The sequence below is a fragment of the Indicator indicator genome, chromosome 9 (genome assembly GCF_027791375.1).
Source record: "Indicator indicator isolate 239-I01 chromosome 9, UM_Iind_1.1, whole genome shotgun sequence".
NCBI classification, from domain to species: Eukaryota; Metazoa; Chordata; class Aves; order Piciformes; family Indicatoridae; genus Indicator; species Indicator indicator.
The window spans coordinates 17,237,333-17,255,241 of NC_072018.1; the positions used below are offsets into that span (position 1 = coordinate 17,237,333).

Sequence of the window (17,909 nt, forward strand, 5' to 3'; positions counted from 1 at the left end):
TGCTGCTACTCCGAATCCCCAATGCATTAATATGTTACATTTTTGAGCACATCCAGAGTTGGGCCCTTCTGTGCATTCTCTGAAGGAGGTATAGAGGCAGGGCAATGCAGCTAGCCTCCATGCCCAACTCTAACCCTGAAGCTTTTGCTGTAATTCCTTAGCAGCCCAAACTACTTGGGAAGGGACTGGAGAAAGTAAAACCTTACAGAAAGAGTCAAGTGGCATTTTCCTCACTGTTACCACCTAGAAAAGCAATGGAATAGGTGCTTTCAGTGGATGAAAAACACACCAGGCTAATTAAGTACTTTGATCTTTCAGTGAACAAACCTAAGACAGTCATGTGGGGATTAAATAAGATTCTTGCTTTTGCCCATAAACTTAGGAGGATCATGAGTTTAAATTTTTTTATTACTAGTATTTTTTTAATTGCAGCTCTCAAAGTACAGACAGCAGTGAAATACAGCATGGGGACAGTGAGCTTTGAACTATGAGAGCACCTAGAGAGCAAAGCAAAAGACTGTAGGCCTAATTTAAATTACTTCCCCATTTTTATGGAGTATCTTCTCTCCTGCAGTTTATAAAGGGGGAGAGAGGGGACTTTCTACAGTACTATGAAAGCTACAGATGAAACTCTACCCCAGCTGGCATGTACTGTAATTAAGCAACATAAAGTATCAGCTTATTGTATTTCATAGAAATAAATGGATCTTATTCCAGGAATAAGATCCAAGTTAGGCTTTTACTCTAATTTAAACATACGTTCTGTTTCAGTAGTTATGTCATTGGCTGCATGATGCAAGCTACAGAATACACCTATGCAGTTTACACTTCTAAGGCACAGCTCTGGTAAGAGATTACAGTTGTATTATCTTCAGCAGCCACATTATTAAAAATTGAATATTTTCCTCACAATAGCAACAAACTTCTCATCTGTTTGTGGCTTCCTCTGGCTGCCAGGTTGCAAGAATTTTTTGATTGTTGGGATGTTGCTTGTTCTTCCTTTAAAAGCCTGTAAGAAGCAAGAGTAAACCCAATGAGAGTAAGGAAATTATAATTTCATTCCTTGTATCTCACAGATCAGGTGATTTGGATTTTTACTTCTCAGACATATTTATTAAGCAAAGAAAAGTAGTAGCAACTTCTAGGCAGCTCACTCAGGATTTTCCATTTAAAAAAAATACACCTACAATATATTTGCCTTGGAATATTCTGTGTGAATATTCCGATCTGCAGTGCTGGTGCTATAAAGTTTACCTAAGTTTCAATCAATTATTTTTAAACTGGGCAGTGAAATACATGTATTACATTCCACATTGAGATCAGATGATGACTAACCTGTAGCAGAGGGAACGCAGACAGTATGTCAGGCTTGCATTCTTCTGCCATTAAAATTGCTTCCAGCAAATGAATGTCTGCCCAGCTTAATTTGTTACCAACAAGGTAATCCTGGCCATGGTCTTTTAAGGCCTACAAAACACAAACAAATAAAAAGTCATATAGGATGTAACAGTATTATCTAGATGTTTAAGTGCAGAGAGATTTCCACAAAAATGCACAGCAGGGCAAATCCATGCAACAGTGCATAAATTAGAAAGGGATAGATACAACAAAAAAATTAAATAAGATCCCATGTTTTAATGTGTATGGACCTACTGCTCACTCTAACCTTCTACATCAGATAGCTGTAACAAGTCTGGTACCACAAGTAAGACTTATACCATAGAAACAGGAATAAAGTAACTGGAAGAGGTAGTCAGAACAGTTTACTTTTAGTTGTTTTTGTTTGTTTGTTTGTTTGTTTTAAAGTCAAGTGAACTCCCAAATGTTTCTGCAAAAACTGAGGCTGCAGGTTATAGTTTGAAACAGGTATGAACAGCTCTTCCATCCTTCATCCAGTACAGAAGGATTTGTTCATGGCAAATCGCTGAAGAATCATAGCTGCCAAAGCTACTAATGCTGTTATAACATGGTGACTGCTGCAGCATGGCTTCAGAGCAGTTACCACCTGCTACCTACATTTTCCCTGAGGACTATCACCCTCATAGCAGGAGCAAGAGAAGGAAATGTGTCTGTGCCTAAGTTACTCTAATGCCACACTTAAACAACTGACAAATGTGCACATCAGTCTGTGACTTTGGAAGCCAGTTCCTTTTCCAGTCCCATCTGCCAGTCAGAGGCAATAACCTCTGACAGAGGCCAAGCTGACACCTTCTGGAAGTTGCTTCCTATACTAATCTAACAAGGTCCACCACAGCTTGTCTGTCAAAACCATATGGAAACTCCCAAACAGAGCATCAGAACCAGATTGCCTGCAGTGTTTACAGTACCTTTTTGCTGCTCTACCTGGATGCTGAGTATTTAAAGTGAACCCTTATAGCTAGGGATTTTTTCTGTCAACATTGCATAATGCAGTGACTGCAAACTTTGATAAGCTGAATCAATGAACAACTTAAACAGCTGGTACAGAAGGAAGATTATTAATTGTTCTGTCAAAATTAACAGCTAAAAATCAAGGAAAAGTTTCACTGTATCTTTTAGCATAAGTGAATTAGAATTATTTTAAAGACTTTCCTTCAGCAAGCATACACACTAAAGTGTAATCAAACAGAGGTTTATGCCACCCAGGCATAGGTTCATAGAATATTGGTGTCTAAATTTGGTGGAGTTTAAATTTTTTAGTAACTTAAATACTTATCAAATGTCCAATCTTTGAAAGATTGATGTGTGCAATCAAGCTCTCTCAGCACAGCCTTCCCTTGGCATGTGCAACCACATGAATTCTTGAAGCCGCACTGGCTTACAATGTCTATGTGCCAATTTTTTTTTTTTCACAGGGCAGCCTCTGTGAATTTCATTTGTGCAATCTAAAGCTCTGATAAAGAGGCATGTGAAATTGCATCAAGTCCTGTATTTTCTGAATGGCCTTCAGCTGCCTGTGAAACAAGGCTTCAAGCCAGAAACCCAGCTCTGCTCTGAAACAACACAGCTTTGTACCCTTGGCACAGCCTTCCATGCTCTGAAAAAGCACTGTGAGAAAGCCTGTATAGTACAATGATACAAGGTACAAAAAGTAGTTACAAAAAGACATAGGCTGGTGAGATAAGAATCACAGTTGGCTCAATAGAAACAAGAAGATACTAACACCAAAACCATTTAGAATATCCTAAAGGGAAAAACAAAACACAATAAACAGCAAGATTATAGAAAATGGCAAGTCAATAACATCCAAGCTACACTGCAGGGAGAAGCAAACAACTCAACTCTTCCTGATCACTCTTGCCTAGGCAAGAAAGATTCATGAGCTTTTTGGGGGTGGCAAGCATAGCAACATTTTACCTTATACCTCATTAGAGGCCAACTCTAGTGCAGGCTAGCCAGTAAATAATTGCTTTAAGCATTTAAGCTAGATACATCCTCTTTGCAGAACCATTTTGTGCAATTTTAAGGATGTCCAAATCACAATGTGGAAAAAGATAGCAATAGTCTGTAAGTACGATATATTAAAGCTAAGAGTTTGAGAAAGATCACAGAATTAGGTCCTTAATTATAAAGCACAATTATATTTAACTTTGGACAGCAAGAGTATATACACTTTCATGCAGTAAGTTCTGAAGGCTGGCACAGGCATTTAAATGGTGCATCTACACAAAATGCTAAGAGCTATCAGCCACCAAGCTAGGTTTAAAAAGTAGGATGTGCTCTTTGAGGAGTCTTAAAGAAAAGAGCAAAGATGGTCAGTACTGAAAGCAGCTGAATATTATTTTGTGGCCCTCCTTGTACATTGCTGAATGCTGGCTCCATCATACAGCTCCAGAGCTGTAGTCACTTGCTTTCCTGAAAGTTGGTGTGTGGGGCGAGGGGAGTGGTGTAGAGGGGGAACCTGTACCCACCTTACTGTCACACAGACTACTGATGATTTATCACTTACCTTTTCATAAACAGGAAAGTACCTGGTTGTAGCTCGTTCAATGATTAAGGCAAGATTCTTTGCTTTTGCATCAGCTGGTTGAAAAGGGTGGTACATGATCATTCCCATTAGGTCTGTTGTTCCCTCCACATACATATCAATCCTGAAACAAACATTTCACATTGTGAATTTGAACATTCCATTTTGATTATTTTCCTGAAATACAATGCTGAAGTGATCACTGAGTAAAATACTTATTAGTGAATGTAATATAAGACACTAATTTGTTTTCTCATTCTCCCACTTTTTTTCAAAGCACAGGTCTTTATAAACAGGCTCACAGTGTTGGCAACAGACAAGAGTCTGCAGGTTATGTATTTAAAATGACATTCATACTCTTTTCCATTGATGACCTATTCACTTGTGCTGTGAGAGGAAAGACCACAGCACACTAGAGATAAAAAGTAGCTTTGAGCCCTAAATCAAAAAAGATCACAGCAACAAATGGCAACAAATGGCTGGCAATTGCCAGTTCAGATATGCCAGTCCATAATAATCCCCACAATCTCTGGAGTGGCCCCTCTATTATCATAGAATAAAGCCTTTACTGGCAGTGGCAGTCAGGTTAATGATTTAACTGAACTTCTGCATGACATTTTCTGTTAAATAAAATGCTTTTTAATGCTTTTGCATTAGCCCTTTACTTATGACAATGGAAAGTAGCCACAGTTTAGATAGTAAAGTACTATTAGGAAAATACTGTTTTCACTTTCAGTAGCATTAACCCACTGTACATGTTAATGTTTTTTTTTTTCCAAACCAGCTATGAAAGATTCTTTACAAGGAGAAAGGAAAGTTTGAAAAAAATGAAATTAGAACACTTCAAGACACTTATTTTCAGGCAGCTGTAGTTTTTCCTACTGTTTACACAAAAGGCATACTTAGCCTTTAGTATTGTATTAAGGTTCTGCAATCATTTTGCTTATGGTCTCTGTGAAATCAAATGATCCTGAAGGTGGCCATAATATTCTCAATACAAACATTTATTAGTTACAAGGTCTATTCACACAATCCCTGGATGTTAGGAGACAAAGCACTAACAGATGTATATAAGCTTTTACATGGAGATACTTCACAGCAATACTCTCATAAAAGTTAAAAACCATGGGGGAGTATTAGTAAGGACCATATGCACTGTTACCATACCAGGCTCTCTCCTTCAGGTCCTTCCCATAGAGGTTGTACTTTGCTGCTATGTAGCTGAGGATGGCTCTGGTCTGCACCATCTTCATCCCATCAATCTCCACCATGGGGACTTGCTGGAACATCAGGACTCCGTCTAGGGAAGAAAAAGAAGAAAACTACTCAGACTACTGCAGTGCTACACTAAATCTGAGAAAGTGAGGTTGCAAGCAGGCCTCTCAAATCTTCTCTTTACAGGTCACGTCTTATTGAATGTCTTGCAAAAATCTAATCTCATGTTTAATTGTTACCTTGGTGCACATTTATGTTTAGAGTATAGTTTACTGACTCACCATTGCGTAGTTTTTCTAGGTCTTCTTTTGTTTCTATGAATTCTTCCTCAAACTGCAAAGTAAAAATTGAAAATACTGTCACTCCAAAAGCAGTGGGGGAAGTGGAAAGGGGTCTGCAAGATAAACTCCAACTTTTCATGCTAACCTCCATACTTCTCATGACTGTGTTGAATTCCCCACTCCTATTCATCTCTGTTCCAGCAAAGTATCACCAACCCCACAGTCATGTGCAATGCTTTACACTTCACACACAGCTTCTTTCATTATGAAGATCAGTCTCGTCTCCTTGCTTGCGCTATTACCAGACACCATATCATTTACTTAAAAGCAGCTGATACCACGTGAAATAGCAAGAAACTTTTAATAAGTCATGCCTCTGTTACACAGCATTTTTCTCCCTCTTTGCCCCTGCTGGCATTTTTTCTTTTTCAATGAGGACATTTAAATGAAGGCAAGGTCTTTGTTTCCTCAGCACTCATGCTGTGCAGCTTCCCAGTCAGCAACATTTAGAAGTGAGCACCACTTAAAAAGCCTTTTATTTTCAGTACAACATAAAAACCCCCACACTTCCAAAGTACCATATTCAAGTGAAAATTGCATGCAGGAATTAAGATGCTTTAGAACAGTTTTCACCTTATGTGAATCTAGATAGCTGCCCCACTGCCTCCAGGGCAGCTTTGCTGATTTACACTACTCAGGCCCTGACCCAAAGAACAAAAAGCACTTAGGAGGTAACATTCTAAAATTTTTCATGTGCTACACATGGTCATTCAGTGGAGAACAATCATGAGACATAGAGAAATAAGGGGCACTCATTAAAAGCCAAAGATACACAGTTTTGACCTGCAGCAACAACTTAAGATCATCTTAAAGCACCTTTCAAAAATGACACCAATTCTTTGTATGTTAAAATGCTTTTACCAGGCAACTGTTGCTCAAGGAATATGTTAAATGAGGACAACTGAATCTTCATATTCTGTATCACAATATGCATATCTCTAAGCATAGATGTAATTAGGAAACCATTCCAAAGAATACTTATTTTAATCACAAATTAATCTGATCATGTTATATTATATAAAAAAAAAAAAAAAAAGAAAGAGAGCTACAAACCTCAACCCCGGCTGCTGCTAACAGCCATCGGATTGACTCCATCTTCCCCCTTCCATTGGTATAGTGCAACTTGGGTTTTCCCGCCATGATTTCAGAGTTCTTGTTTCCTGATAAATTCAAGAAGATGATCTTACTGGAAGCATGCTTCAAATTAGCATTTAAAATGTTCCACTCCAAATTACTAAATACAGTTGGATGAATATGAAAGCAGAAGGGCAATGAAGATTATACTCAGGCTTGATACAACTATGTTTCCTGTGGATTACTGCAGCAATTCAAACAAGAATCATAACAGAATGTAGTATCTACTAAATCATATACATACTTTAATAATATTAGAGAACATGAGTTTTACAGCCCAAACAGAATTGTAGGGTATTCCTGAATAAATACAATCTTAACCTAGTAGTGATGCAATCCCTTTGGTAATTGTTGGGTTTTGTTACAGTATTGGTATCATCCCAGACTTGAAAACGTGCTGTGTCAAACAAGTTGCTTCTCAAGAACACCAACCCTGAGACATAAGCATTATCTTTGCCTCTCTTATTATGACATTCCAGAGCCCCATGCTGCTGTGCCTTTATGAATATGGTAACAGCATATATTTCAACCAGGCCTGCTGACTGTATTTAACTAGTTCTATTTTGACCATTAGCCAAATCACAATACGCCCATTACTGAGAATGTGGACCAACTTCAAGAACCATTCCAATTTCAAGAACAACTATTAAACTGTAATGGCAATTTATATCCTATTGTCTCTGAAAATACAACTTCAAAATCAAACAAGTGTGATCATGACCTCTGTTGAGCAGATAAGGCCTGGTCAATGCCCCCAGCAGCAGGGGGATTAAGTCAGCCCACTGGATGATGGCACTGGGATGAAACACTTTGTCCTTTCAAATTTCCCTAGCAAGTGCGGTCACATGCCTTAATATGAACTCATTAGCTGATGTGAGCTTGCCTGGTGCTGGAAACAAAGCTAGCACTGTATTCCTATCATTAATGGGTCCTGGAAGAACGAAGCGGGTTTAGTAAGACAAAGTCACAGGCTAACAGAGTGCTTCATCATTAAGCCAAGGTTTTATCTGTTTTCAGGCAGGTTTGTTTATTCTTGCACAGACTTCACAGTAGATAACTAAGCCACAAAGTGGAAACTTTGTCCATAATCCCAAAAGGATCACTGCACAAACAAACAGTAAAACAGTGAGAAAAGAGACCACATACTTGGCCTTCTCCAGTGAAGTACTTTGTGAGTGCTATCCTCAATAGGACCCATAGCAGAGGGTCTAGACTTCTACTAGGGGCTGGACTCACAGGAGAAACCTGGTGCCCCAGAACAAAACACAGGTCTTCATAACCATTGCTCAGCTTACACCTAGCCTTGGCAATGTCTCAGTTGTCAGAGTGACAGCTACCGCTATGGTCACTGCATTAAAAAAAAAAAAAAATCACAGTTAAAAAATTCTGGCACTGGGGCTCCAGTGAGAAGCACGGAGCTGAATCTAACAGCATGCTCATGATGTGCCACACAATCTTAAACTTTCTTCCTAACTGGATGTAGACCCCAAAGTAGTTCTCTGCCACACTTCGTTCCTAGAACACAGCTCACACAGCGTTGCTCAAGCACAATGGCTCAGTCATAGGACCACCTTAAGACTGCAATTGCTCCTCAACTGTGGCTTCTACTGGGTCTCAGGCAATGCCTGGATTCAAAAAAACGTTCCTTTTATCACCCAAAATAAGAGGCGTGTTTGAACAAGGTGAGAAGCAAACCACCCCGAGATATTTTACAACTCTCTCCCTGCTGGTCCTACCCAGCGCCAGACACAAACGCCCTCTCTGCACAACGACTCCGCCCGGCGTGGGTCCCTGCTGCAAGAGACAGGCTACGGAGTAACTCCTGGGCAAGCCTAACACCCTGGAGAAGCGCCGCAGGGCACCCAAGCATATTCCAGAAGTGAAAATCGGTCTGCCCCGCACCTCGCCTTTCACCTCTCTGGCAGAGGCCTTGGCTGGCCGCCCCCAGCCCGACAGGCAGGCGGTCTCCTTTCCTCCTGCGCAAATGGCCTGGAGAGGCCAGGCAGACTGCTACCTCCGCGACCCGAGCCTGCACTGCCCTCCGCACCTAGCAGCGGCGGCAAGAAACAAACTCGGCTGCACACACCGTATTTCGAAGTCACAACCACCCCCTCCGGAAGGCCGAGACCAGCCGCCTCCCTGAACCCTTGCGGGGCCACCCCACAACGCTCCCCTCCCGACCCCACCGCTACCAGTAAGTTACGTACGAGTCGCGCCGCCGACACACCCCGACCCAGGCAGCTGCGTGCGTTCTACCCTCACTATCCGCCCCGCCTCCAAGAACTTCAGCAGCCCCGGCCCCTGCCCTCTATGGCCATGCCGGGCGGGCTGCCCACGGCCCGCCCCTGCCCCGCCCTCCGATAGGCCCTGGCACGGCAGCCCCATTGGGATAGTGGGGCTTGGTCTCCCGTTGTTGCACCCCTTCCGTAAGCCCCACAGGCGTAGCTGGGGGAAAAGCCACCCTGGCTTTGTCCCTGAAGTCTTGTGAAACGACTGGGCTTGTTTCGAGGGTGGCAGGGTAGCGCGGCTGCACCTCAGAGGGACACGGCGGCCGGAGAAGCAGGGGGCACAAGAAAGGCGTTGAGGGCCCCGGGCTGGGGTCACAGCCATAGCGTGCCTGTGGAAAGAAGCCTGGCCACAGCCCCTGTGCATGGCGTGCGGCGCTGTTGGGCTGCTGGGCGCCAGGGCTCTCGAGGTCCGTGCGCAGTCTTCTAAAGGCTGCCGGCTGCGCAGGGGAGCCGGCACTGCAGAGTCAGCAGCTTGGCCAAAGTTCTTGTCTCAAGTTTCTGGCAACTCTCAACAGCTGCATGCGCTGTCTGAACGCTTCCTTGAAGTGGGAGCAGAAGAGCTCTTGCAACAACTCACCATGCTCTGCTGCAGGAAAAATGTTTGTTTTCTTCCATTCTTGATGCTAAAATCTGGTGCCAGCCACGTGGCATTACTGATAAATTATCAGTGCTAGCAAGAGTTTTAGTGCCCTGAGTTACTCGGGCATTAGTTGGGTTTAGGGCGCTGCCTGTTGCATTTACATACTTAGTAGATTTGATGTTTAAATAAAATACATACTCTTATGTTCAATTGTCTTGGTCACATCTCAGCAGTAGAGCTTCATTTAAGTGATCATAATGTACAATTTACATTGAACTGAGTTTATAATACAAAGTGACGTAAGTCAACGTGAAGCCTTACATATCAAGGTCTCACAGGCACCTGACACCAGTCTGACCCCTCCATCCTCAATAAGCTTTCAGCTTTACAGTGGGTGACAAGCGTTTGTTTCTCAGTTGAGCCTGCAAAGTGCTTTTAGCTGCTACAGCACACCCTTAATTAAAGGAGATATTGGTTACAGTACAAGTCTTTAAATATATAGTGACAAAACAGAGATGTCGCAGGATCTCTGGTCCCAGCATACTCCAAGTTTAGAGTGTGGAGAAAAGCTTTCAGACGAAAGCTGAATCCAAGCCTGTCATTGCCATCAAACTAGAACCTACAGGCCTTTCTTGGCATTTTCCAGAACAGATTCATTGCCCACTCTTTGGAGTCTGCTCTTCGCGTTTTCCAGCAACTCTTGGGAATGCCAAAAACACAGAACCAGAAAGCCCTTAGGTATATAAATAGCAACAAGAAGTCATTGAACAAACTGGGTTTGGTTGTCAATAGCAAGGCTTTATTTGAGGTATTCTCTTAAGAAATTTAAGATATCCTGTGTAGTTCAGTGTACCCCTAATTCCATGAACTATGTTATTTGGTAGTGCAGTCATGTACACCTTGGAAGTGTTTGCAGTAGCCTAAAACTACTAGGAAAGAGAAAGGAAAGAGGAGTCAACCCCCTTTTCACTATTTTCATTTATTTCACTTTGCCACTGTCAGCAAACACAAAGGGAATGAAATAGAGTTTCTGTGGGTTTAGGCTGATGCTTAGAAGAAAATTTTCCGTGCTTTTTGTATATCTTTTTCATCTGGTAATGGTTTCCTCTGGCTGCCAGGCTGTAGGAATTTATTTATCGTGGGGATGTTGCTTATTTTTGCTTTAAATTTCTGCAAAACAAAACCAAAACAGCACTCTCCTTAAGAATCATGTCAGACATTTTGGTGTTATACATGCTTTAAAAGTAACATTAGGGGTGGATCCTGCAGAAGAATCATATATACTTCATCCTGTTATGTTTTTGTGGCTATAGTGACAGAAAGTGGCAATAACCACCAACATCTGAAGCTGGCTAAAAGCACTTAAGATATTTGATTTTGATTTTGTGTCTTTCACTTTTCCTCACACACCCCCACCTAATTTCTCAGCCAATTTAAGTCAGTGGACCTGCTTTGATTCACTGTCTGTTAAAGCTGTACGTTCTATTACCTGTAAGAGAGGAAATTTGGCAAGTATATCAGGCTTGCACTCTTCCGCCATTAAAAGGATTTCAAGTAATTGCACATCTGCCCTGCTAAACTGGTTGCCAACAAGAAAGTCTTGTCCATGGTCTTTCAAAACCTACAAAGAGAGAACCAGAAGCATATGCAACTTTTTTTGTTTTTTCTGTATGACATAACATGGTATCTTCAAAGCAAGATCATAAACTGCATTGAGTTTTCCTTGAAAGAAGGAAATGTAGTAAGCACGTCTGTAGTACAAACAAATTATCTGACCACACTATCATCCTAGGTATACTTTATCAGTCCTTTCTGTTCTGCATTTCTTTCTGACATCTCAGATATATCCCTCTTGCTCTCACTTCTGCAGCTCATGTAATCAGCACTGCTATGTTGAAGGCTAAGCTCTATGGAATTCAGTCATCACTGCAAATGCCTATAGAAATTCTATGGGCAGCTCCCTTACTTCTCACTTCTTTCCTATGCACTTTTGGGAATATTGCATTGGGAGCTCTCCACATGTAACCTGTGCTTCATGGTCTTGACACTCAGCTAATCCATCCTCCCTTTTATTACAGAAGGAGCTGTAATGCTTTTACACAGCGTGTATGGTAGAGGGAGTTCTGCACTTCAGGAGGAATCTGTAAAACTGGTGCTCTAGTGTCTTGTATGAACATTTGGGGAGCTCTGCATCTCTCCCAGATTTGTAGTGCTTTCTGTCCCCCTTGTAGTGTCCTATCTCCATCCACATCTCAACTCCACCAAACCCATAGCATTTACATTTAAGTGGTATTTTTTCTTCTCTTGTTTCCTCAATAAAAGTTGTTTGTGTAGATCAGGATAGAGTTTCAGGAAAATAATATTAATTAAGCTACTATTCTTTGCCACATACCTTCTCAAAGACTGGGAAGTATCTGTTTATGGCCTTGTCCACAGCATTAGCCAAATGTTGCTCCTTTTTATCCTCTGGTTGGAAAGGGTAAGACATGAGTAACTCATTCAGATCCATCATTGCTTCTGCATACATATCAATTCTGAAAAAGAATAGATCCAGTTGGTCAAGTCAAACACAGTAGGTCTGAATAGCACCATAGCTACTGGCATAATGCCACCGAGATGCTGGGAACTCTCCACCTCTTGAAGCAGTTTCCCTTGGAGTGCAGTAGCATTGAGGGGGAGAGTGTGAGTGAAAGTGCAAAGTGCCTAACCAAAATCTAAAAGACTGCACCCCATCCATTTTTTGCTAGAGGTGATACTTCTCTGTAAAGATTTTTGAACCTGAGTACAAAATTGGTTTGTGTATCATCCACACTTGTGTTAAAAATCCAATCCAGTCAGGCATGATGAGTTAAATAGTAGGTCTGTACAATTCCTAACAAGTATCTTGATGTGTTTACCCATTCTAATTAGCCTGAAGTAGTTAAAAATACTTATGTATGGTTAAGCCATGTGCCTTAAGAGCCCTACCTTCTATGAACCAGTAATTAATTCTAATTCCTGGTTATCAGAGGGAGAAGTTTTTTGTTTCCATCAAAGACATATCCCTCAATTTGATGTGGTAAAATTGCCTGCTGCTCACTGCAAGAGAATATGAAAAGCAGCACCAGTAAGGCAGTCTGCCATGTGCACTCCTGATTCTTTCTTCTGATATCTGTATTGGCCTTTGATCTTAATGAACAACCTTGCACTATGCTGCTTATCTAAATCTAGATAGTTATTACTGGTGTAGGCATCTCCTGCAGTCACAGTCAGCATATGCTGCCTGAAAAACTGCTGTATCATGCTGACTGACTGAGAGCTGGGCCATTCTTGTGTTATGCAGAGAGGTAGTATGAACTTTAACAAAGAAAGGTGGCAGTGTTACAGTACAGGGCTCTCTCCTTCAGGTCTTTCCCATAGAGATTGTATTTCCCTGCTATGTAGCTGAGGATGGCTCTAGTCTGCACCATCTTCATTCCATCAATCTCCACCATTGGCACTTGCTGAAATAGCAGGGATCCATCTATGATAAAGGGGACAAGACAAAGAAAATGAGAACCATTAGTAGGTGCTTGGCAAAGTAACTACTTGTATTATTTTTTAAATTCAGAATTACAGAATCATAAAGGGTCATTAAGACCCTTAAGATCTTGAAGTCCAACTATAAACCTAACACTGCCAAGTCCACAACAAAACCACGTCCCTAAGTGCCACTTCTACACTGTGTGTAAAAAAGTGCCACATCCTTTAAGTACTTGCAGAGATGGTGATTCAACCACTTCCCTGGGCAGCATATTCTCATACTTGATAACCCTTTCATCAGTGGCAGTCTTAGTCTCAACAATGATGCATGGAAAATGCTTACCATGAAACCAAGAGCCACAGCTTAATGACATGTTTATAACTTCGTATTTTAGAAATCAGCTTCTTGAAGTTTCTTCAGGTATGAGGAAGTACCCAAATACAGAACTCTTAGCAGTCACATGTGGAAAAAAAATACAATTCCTGTGCTGCATGGCCCTGACTCAGTCAATTTTCATGAGGTTAATACAGATGACAAGGACTGAAGGATCTGATTCAGCCAGTTTCTGCCACACTTTGGTATTACAGAAATATGGACTATTTAAGGACTTGGCAAAGTATAATGTGAACATAAATGCATGTAATATCTTTGTGACCATTGTATAGACTTTCTACAATGGCATATGTCTGGGCAGGAAATAATGGGTGAGTTTCATAACATTCTTGCAAAGATATGAGAATGGTGTGAGACTGTAGCCTTGTGAATCCCTTACTAGTCTGCAGAAGCCGCCTTCTGGCAAGGAAAAAGTCAAAATAGCACCAGGAGCCAATCAGAGAAGCAAGTCAGAGTATGCGCTTTGTGGAGTTATGTTTCTTGGCTCAGATAACTGATGGGCTACATCCATCTTTGTATCCACCTAAGGTAACTGTCTGCTGCTAAGGGAGCATTTTAATTTATGCTCGTGTCTGAAAATACTTTTACAAAGCCAGCAGGTGGCAGAGGAATGAAGTGATTGTTCCTAAAGGAGAGCAAGAGTGCAAATGCCAACCCCAACTCAGATTTTCTTGAAAAACCAGGTGACCTGGAAGAGCACAGACATGTAATTTGGAGGAAATGTGAATACCATGTTTACAAAGATGGAAGGTAAAGATAGCAAAGAGTAGTTGCCTTGGGAATGCATCAGTGGTAGAATTTAAGTTCTGAAATCTGGAACTCTGGTTTCATAAGGATTATAAAGCAGTAGGGCAACCTAAAATACTGATGACAAAAACCTGTACTGTTGTAGGACAGGAGGCGATGGGTACAAAATGAAACAAAGGAGAGTCAATCATCTGAACTTAAGGAAACAATTTTACTGTGATAGTGTCTGAACACTGACATGGATTGCCCAGAGAGGCTGTGGAGTCTCCACGCTTGGAGATACTCAAAACCCAACAGTCATTGTCCTGGGTGATTTGCTTTAGGTGGCCCTGCTTGAAGAGGGGAAGGCAGAGCAGACAATCTCATGATGTTCCTTCTGATCTCAGCCCTTCTGTGATTCAATGAATACTGAAGCAACTGGATTGATTATACTGACACACTGCAGTGTGCATGTGATACCTCATGTACAGTCTAGTCTAGGTTTTCTTTTAAGAGACATAAGGCTTCTTAAGTGTTCAAAGACAAACAGTTCTAATTATTACTAATTATTAAAAAGTGAAGGAAACTTACCCGTTTGTAACTTTGTCAGAGAGTCCTTTGTTTCTATAAAACATTCTTCAAACTGCAGGAAATACAGGGGTAAAGTTGTGCTGTCACTGCATATTTTAGTTTCTGCTTTCCATGAGACAATGAGAGCACAAAAAGCTGCGTTTTGGTGAAATTTTTTTTCTTTATTTTTTTTAAATATCAGATTTGGAAGTGATAACTTAAAAAATTTATTTTGCCTCTGTCACATCATCTCCTCTTCCCTCTCACATGCGATTCATAATTTTTGCAGGTGAGATTTTGGCTAAAGCGGAGGTGTCTGAAAGGCACAAAACCCTATCTGCTGATAGGCTGAGAAAATGATGACCATGCTGCTTCTCTTGTTGGAGCTGGCAGAAGATGGTGCAAGGAGAGAGAAGGATAGGTAAATTCACACTGCAGCAGAAGAACTGTTTCATAGCTTTTTTTGCACAAGCTGGCAAAAGGAGGGAGGAGGATATCATGAGCCCTGTGCAACTTTGTCAACATTGCCCATCACCATGACAAAAACTCACAGCTTTTAAAACATGTATACACCCACACTGTCTCCAGTTTAGTATCAGAAACTGTCAGAGGTGAAAGCAATTGTTTTGTGCTTTATAATATACAGTACCTTCAGGGGCAAGCTACATTGTAGGAGGCATAATAATATTTTGCTATTTTGGACATTGGGATTTAACTGCAGGTCTTCAGAAACGAAAGTGCTTGACCCTTGTGATCAGAAGGTAAGAAGGCAGATTCTGCAGTTGAGGAGTCTTCTGTTTCACTAGCTACAGGGGAGGGGGAGTGTAGAGAAATGGCCAGAAGATAAAAGGCCATGAGCTGCACAATCCAAGCCAAACTAACCATAAACAGGCTGACATGTCCTTGAGAGGCTGATAAGAGAAAGCTTGGCAGAGCAGTAAACAGGAGATGAAGCCAGGTGTTGAAGCTGCAAGGCAGAAAAACACTGCCGATGCCATATTCCAATCAGCGTCCAGTAACGGGCGCGTGAACAATGTATGTCAGCCAATTGCAGGCTAATGTTATCCGTGTGGACAGCACATAATACTGTAAAATCCTGTGTCTTATAATAATAAATGAGCAAGGTTCTGAACTCATATTGGGTCTATGTCTTGACTCTGGCTGAGGAGGACTTTAACTCATATTGAGTCCATGTCCTGACTCTGGACAATCTCCTACAGGGGAGGCATTTCTAGTGCTATCAGTAGGCTTGTCACTTGATGATTGGAAGTGAAACAGGAATTGCCTTCCTGCTTAGGGGAAGCTAGTGGTCACTGTTGGCTTGTATTGTGAGCAATGCACTAAATACAGAGCTCAAAACTGCTGGTCACGTTTTTATAAGGAACAGTAAAAATACATATTTATCATATGCTCTTAGTATAAAAATAACAGAGGCAAACCTCAACCCCAGCTGCTGCTAGTAGCCACCGTATTGGTTCCATTCGGCCTCGTCCATTAAAGTAGTGCAGCTTGGGTTTCCCAGACATGTTTCTATGTGCCTAGTCTCCTATTATCTGGAATAAAAAAGCAAGTTTTGCAAAATAAATATTCAGAGTGCTGGCTGAGTCTCAAATGGGTTCTCAAGAATTGTTCAAAGCTGTCTTGTTTGAAACCCATGATTTATGGTCCAAGACTCTCATCAAATTAGTAGAGAAGATAAAATATTATATTGAGAGGCTACATTGAATCATTTTGTTTTAAGATGCCTTTTATAAATGCAGGTTAGTTAAGCAGAACTCTATTCTGAGAGCAATTGGCCCATGTCAGAAAATGAATAAATGAAAACCCATCCACGTCCCAAAGTGTTCTTCTCTGACTGGAAAGCACAGCATGCAAGACGTCTGTTTTCTGTTTCAAGACTTCTGTTTTCTGTTTATTTTGGCATTATCTCAGGATACAGTTTGCTGTTTAATCGGGGACACAGTATTAACTCAGAAATTGCTGTTTTCTCCAGCAACCATTATGCTCCTTTATAAAGTTCCAGGAAGGATTGTTAAGCTTTCAGTCTCATTTACAACACTCCCTTCTCCTCTTGTTTCTTTAGGCGATCACCCAGAGACGTGAAATTTAATTTTGTCACTGGTAACATCAGATTTTCTAGCCAAAGCCAGGACGCACAGACAGAGCCAAAGTGTAATTATCTGCTTAGTCCAGTTCTAACTCTGCTAGAAGTTAAAGCAAGGGTTTCTAGACAGACTATCATCCACCCCGTTCAGAACCACGTGCACACACATCAGCAGCAGACATGTAGACAGCACCTGGTTTATACTAGCTTCACAGTTATTAACACTGTGTCAACAACAAAGCTGAAACATTAGCAGCAAGGGAAAAAAGGAAAGCAGCTAAAAACACTCTATATTCCCCTTGTAAATAGCATCATCTTCTCTATAGTAGGAAGAATGGGGTGAGAGGAAGTTCTCCACACTTCTGAGATCTACATTTCTTTTCTGTAAATCTGTACACCTAGAAGGAAGTTGATTAAAAATTTAATATTTGATACATGTAACCATGCTAGTAAAGAAAGCACATACAAGTACTCAATCCATAAAACTCATTGGGTGACGGATTTACAAGTATACTAATTCCCTATGCATGTCCAAAATCCAAAAAGCTTACCTTGTACACAGTATGCCTCATTCTAATCTCTCAGTAGCTTTGCCTTGAGATTATGTAGGTCTGTAACCCGCCCTGCAAAGAGAATTGCAAACAGTTGTCTGCCAATGGGATACTTTCCTTCCTTAAACAATCTGGTCTGCTTAGTTACTTTTCACCTACAGAAAGTAAATCACTAGCTAATTCTGGCTGTGTACCAAAGTAAGAGTCACAAGAGGTCATCATCATTGGGAACATCTGTGCCAGCAGAAAATTGTGTGCTTCCTCTTTTCACTTTTTCGCAACCTGCTAGTTAAAAATAATTAGAATGTCTGAAAATCTCCCACAGGTAAAAAGAATACTGTGATAAAAGTTTGATTGCTGATTTTTTTTTTTTCACTTTTAACAGATTGCTTCTTTACATTATGTCACATCAACTAATTCTGCTTGAATCCTTTATAAACTTTCTTCCCTTCCTTAGTCGTGGGGGATATTCCTTCAGGACATTTTTTCTGCTGAACTTCATTCCTGGGCACAGGGTTGTTTTTTTTCTGTTTCTGTCAAAAATGCTTACCTGAATCTC

At 41.1% G+C, this 17,909-nt stretch overlaps 2 protein-coding genes across 2 annotated transcripts; both read right to left on the reverse strand.

Annotated features, from left to right (window-relative positions):
- Positions 1 to 422: 422 nt before the first annotated feature.
- LOC128969149 (glutathione S-transferase) lies at positions 423 to 8,868 on the reverse strand. The gene is made up of 7 exons (XM_054383849.1): positions 8,844 to 8,868; positions 6,556 to 6,662; positions 5,443 to 5,494; positions 5,114 to 5,246; positions 3,929 to 4,070; positions 1,336 to 1,467; positions 423 to 1,009 (listed from the first exon to the last, which is right to left on the reverse strand). Exons 2-7 carry the CDS (start codon positions 6,640 to 6,642, stop codon positions 887 to 889), a joined length of 669 nt encoding a protein of 222 aa, XP_054239824.1. The 5' UTR covers positions 6,643 to 6,662; positions 8,844 to 8,868; the 3' UTR covers positions 423 to 886.
- Positions 8,869 to 10,485: 1,617 nt separating this feature from the next.
- LOC128969155 (glutathione S-transferase-like) lies at positions 10,486 to 16,221 on the reverse strand. The gene is made up of 6 exons (XM_054383859.1): positions 16,135 to 16,221; positions 14,717 to 14,768; positions 12,874 to 13,006; positions 11,897 to 12,038; positions 10,994 to 11,125; positions 10,486 to 10,674 (listed from the first exon to the last, which is right to left on the reverse strand). Exons 1-6 carry the CDS (start codon positions 16,219 to 16,221, stop codon positions 10,555 to 10,557), a joined length of 666 nt encoding a protein of 221 aa, XP_054239834.1. The 3' UTR covers positions 10,486 to 10,554.
- Between the last annotated feature and the right edge of the window lie 1,688 nt (positions 16,222 to 17,909).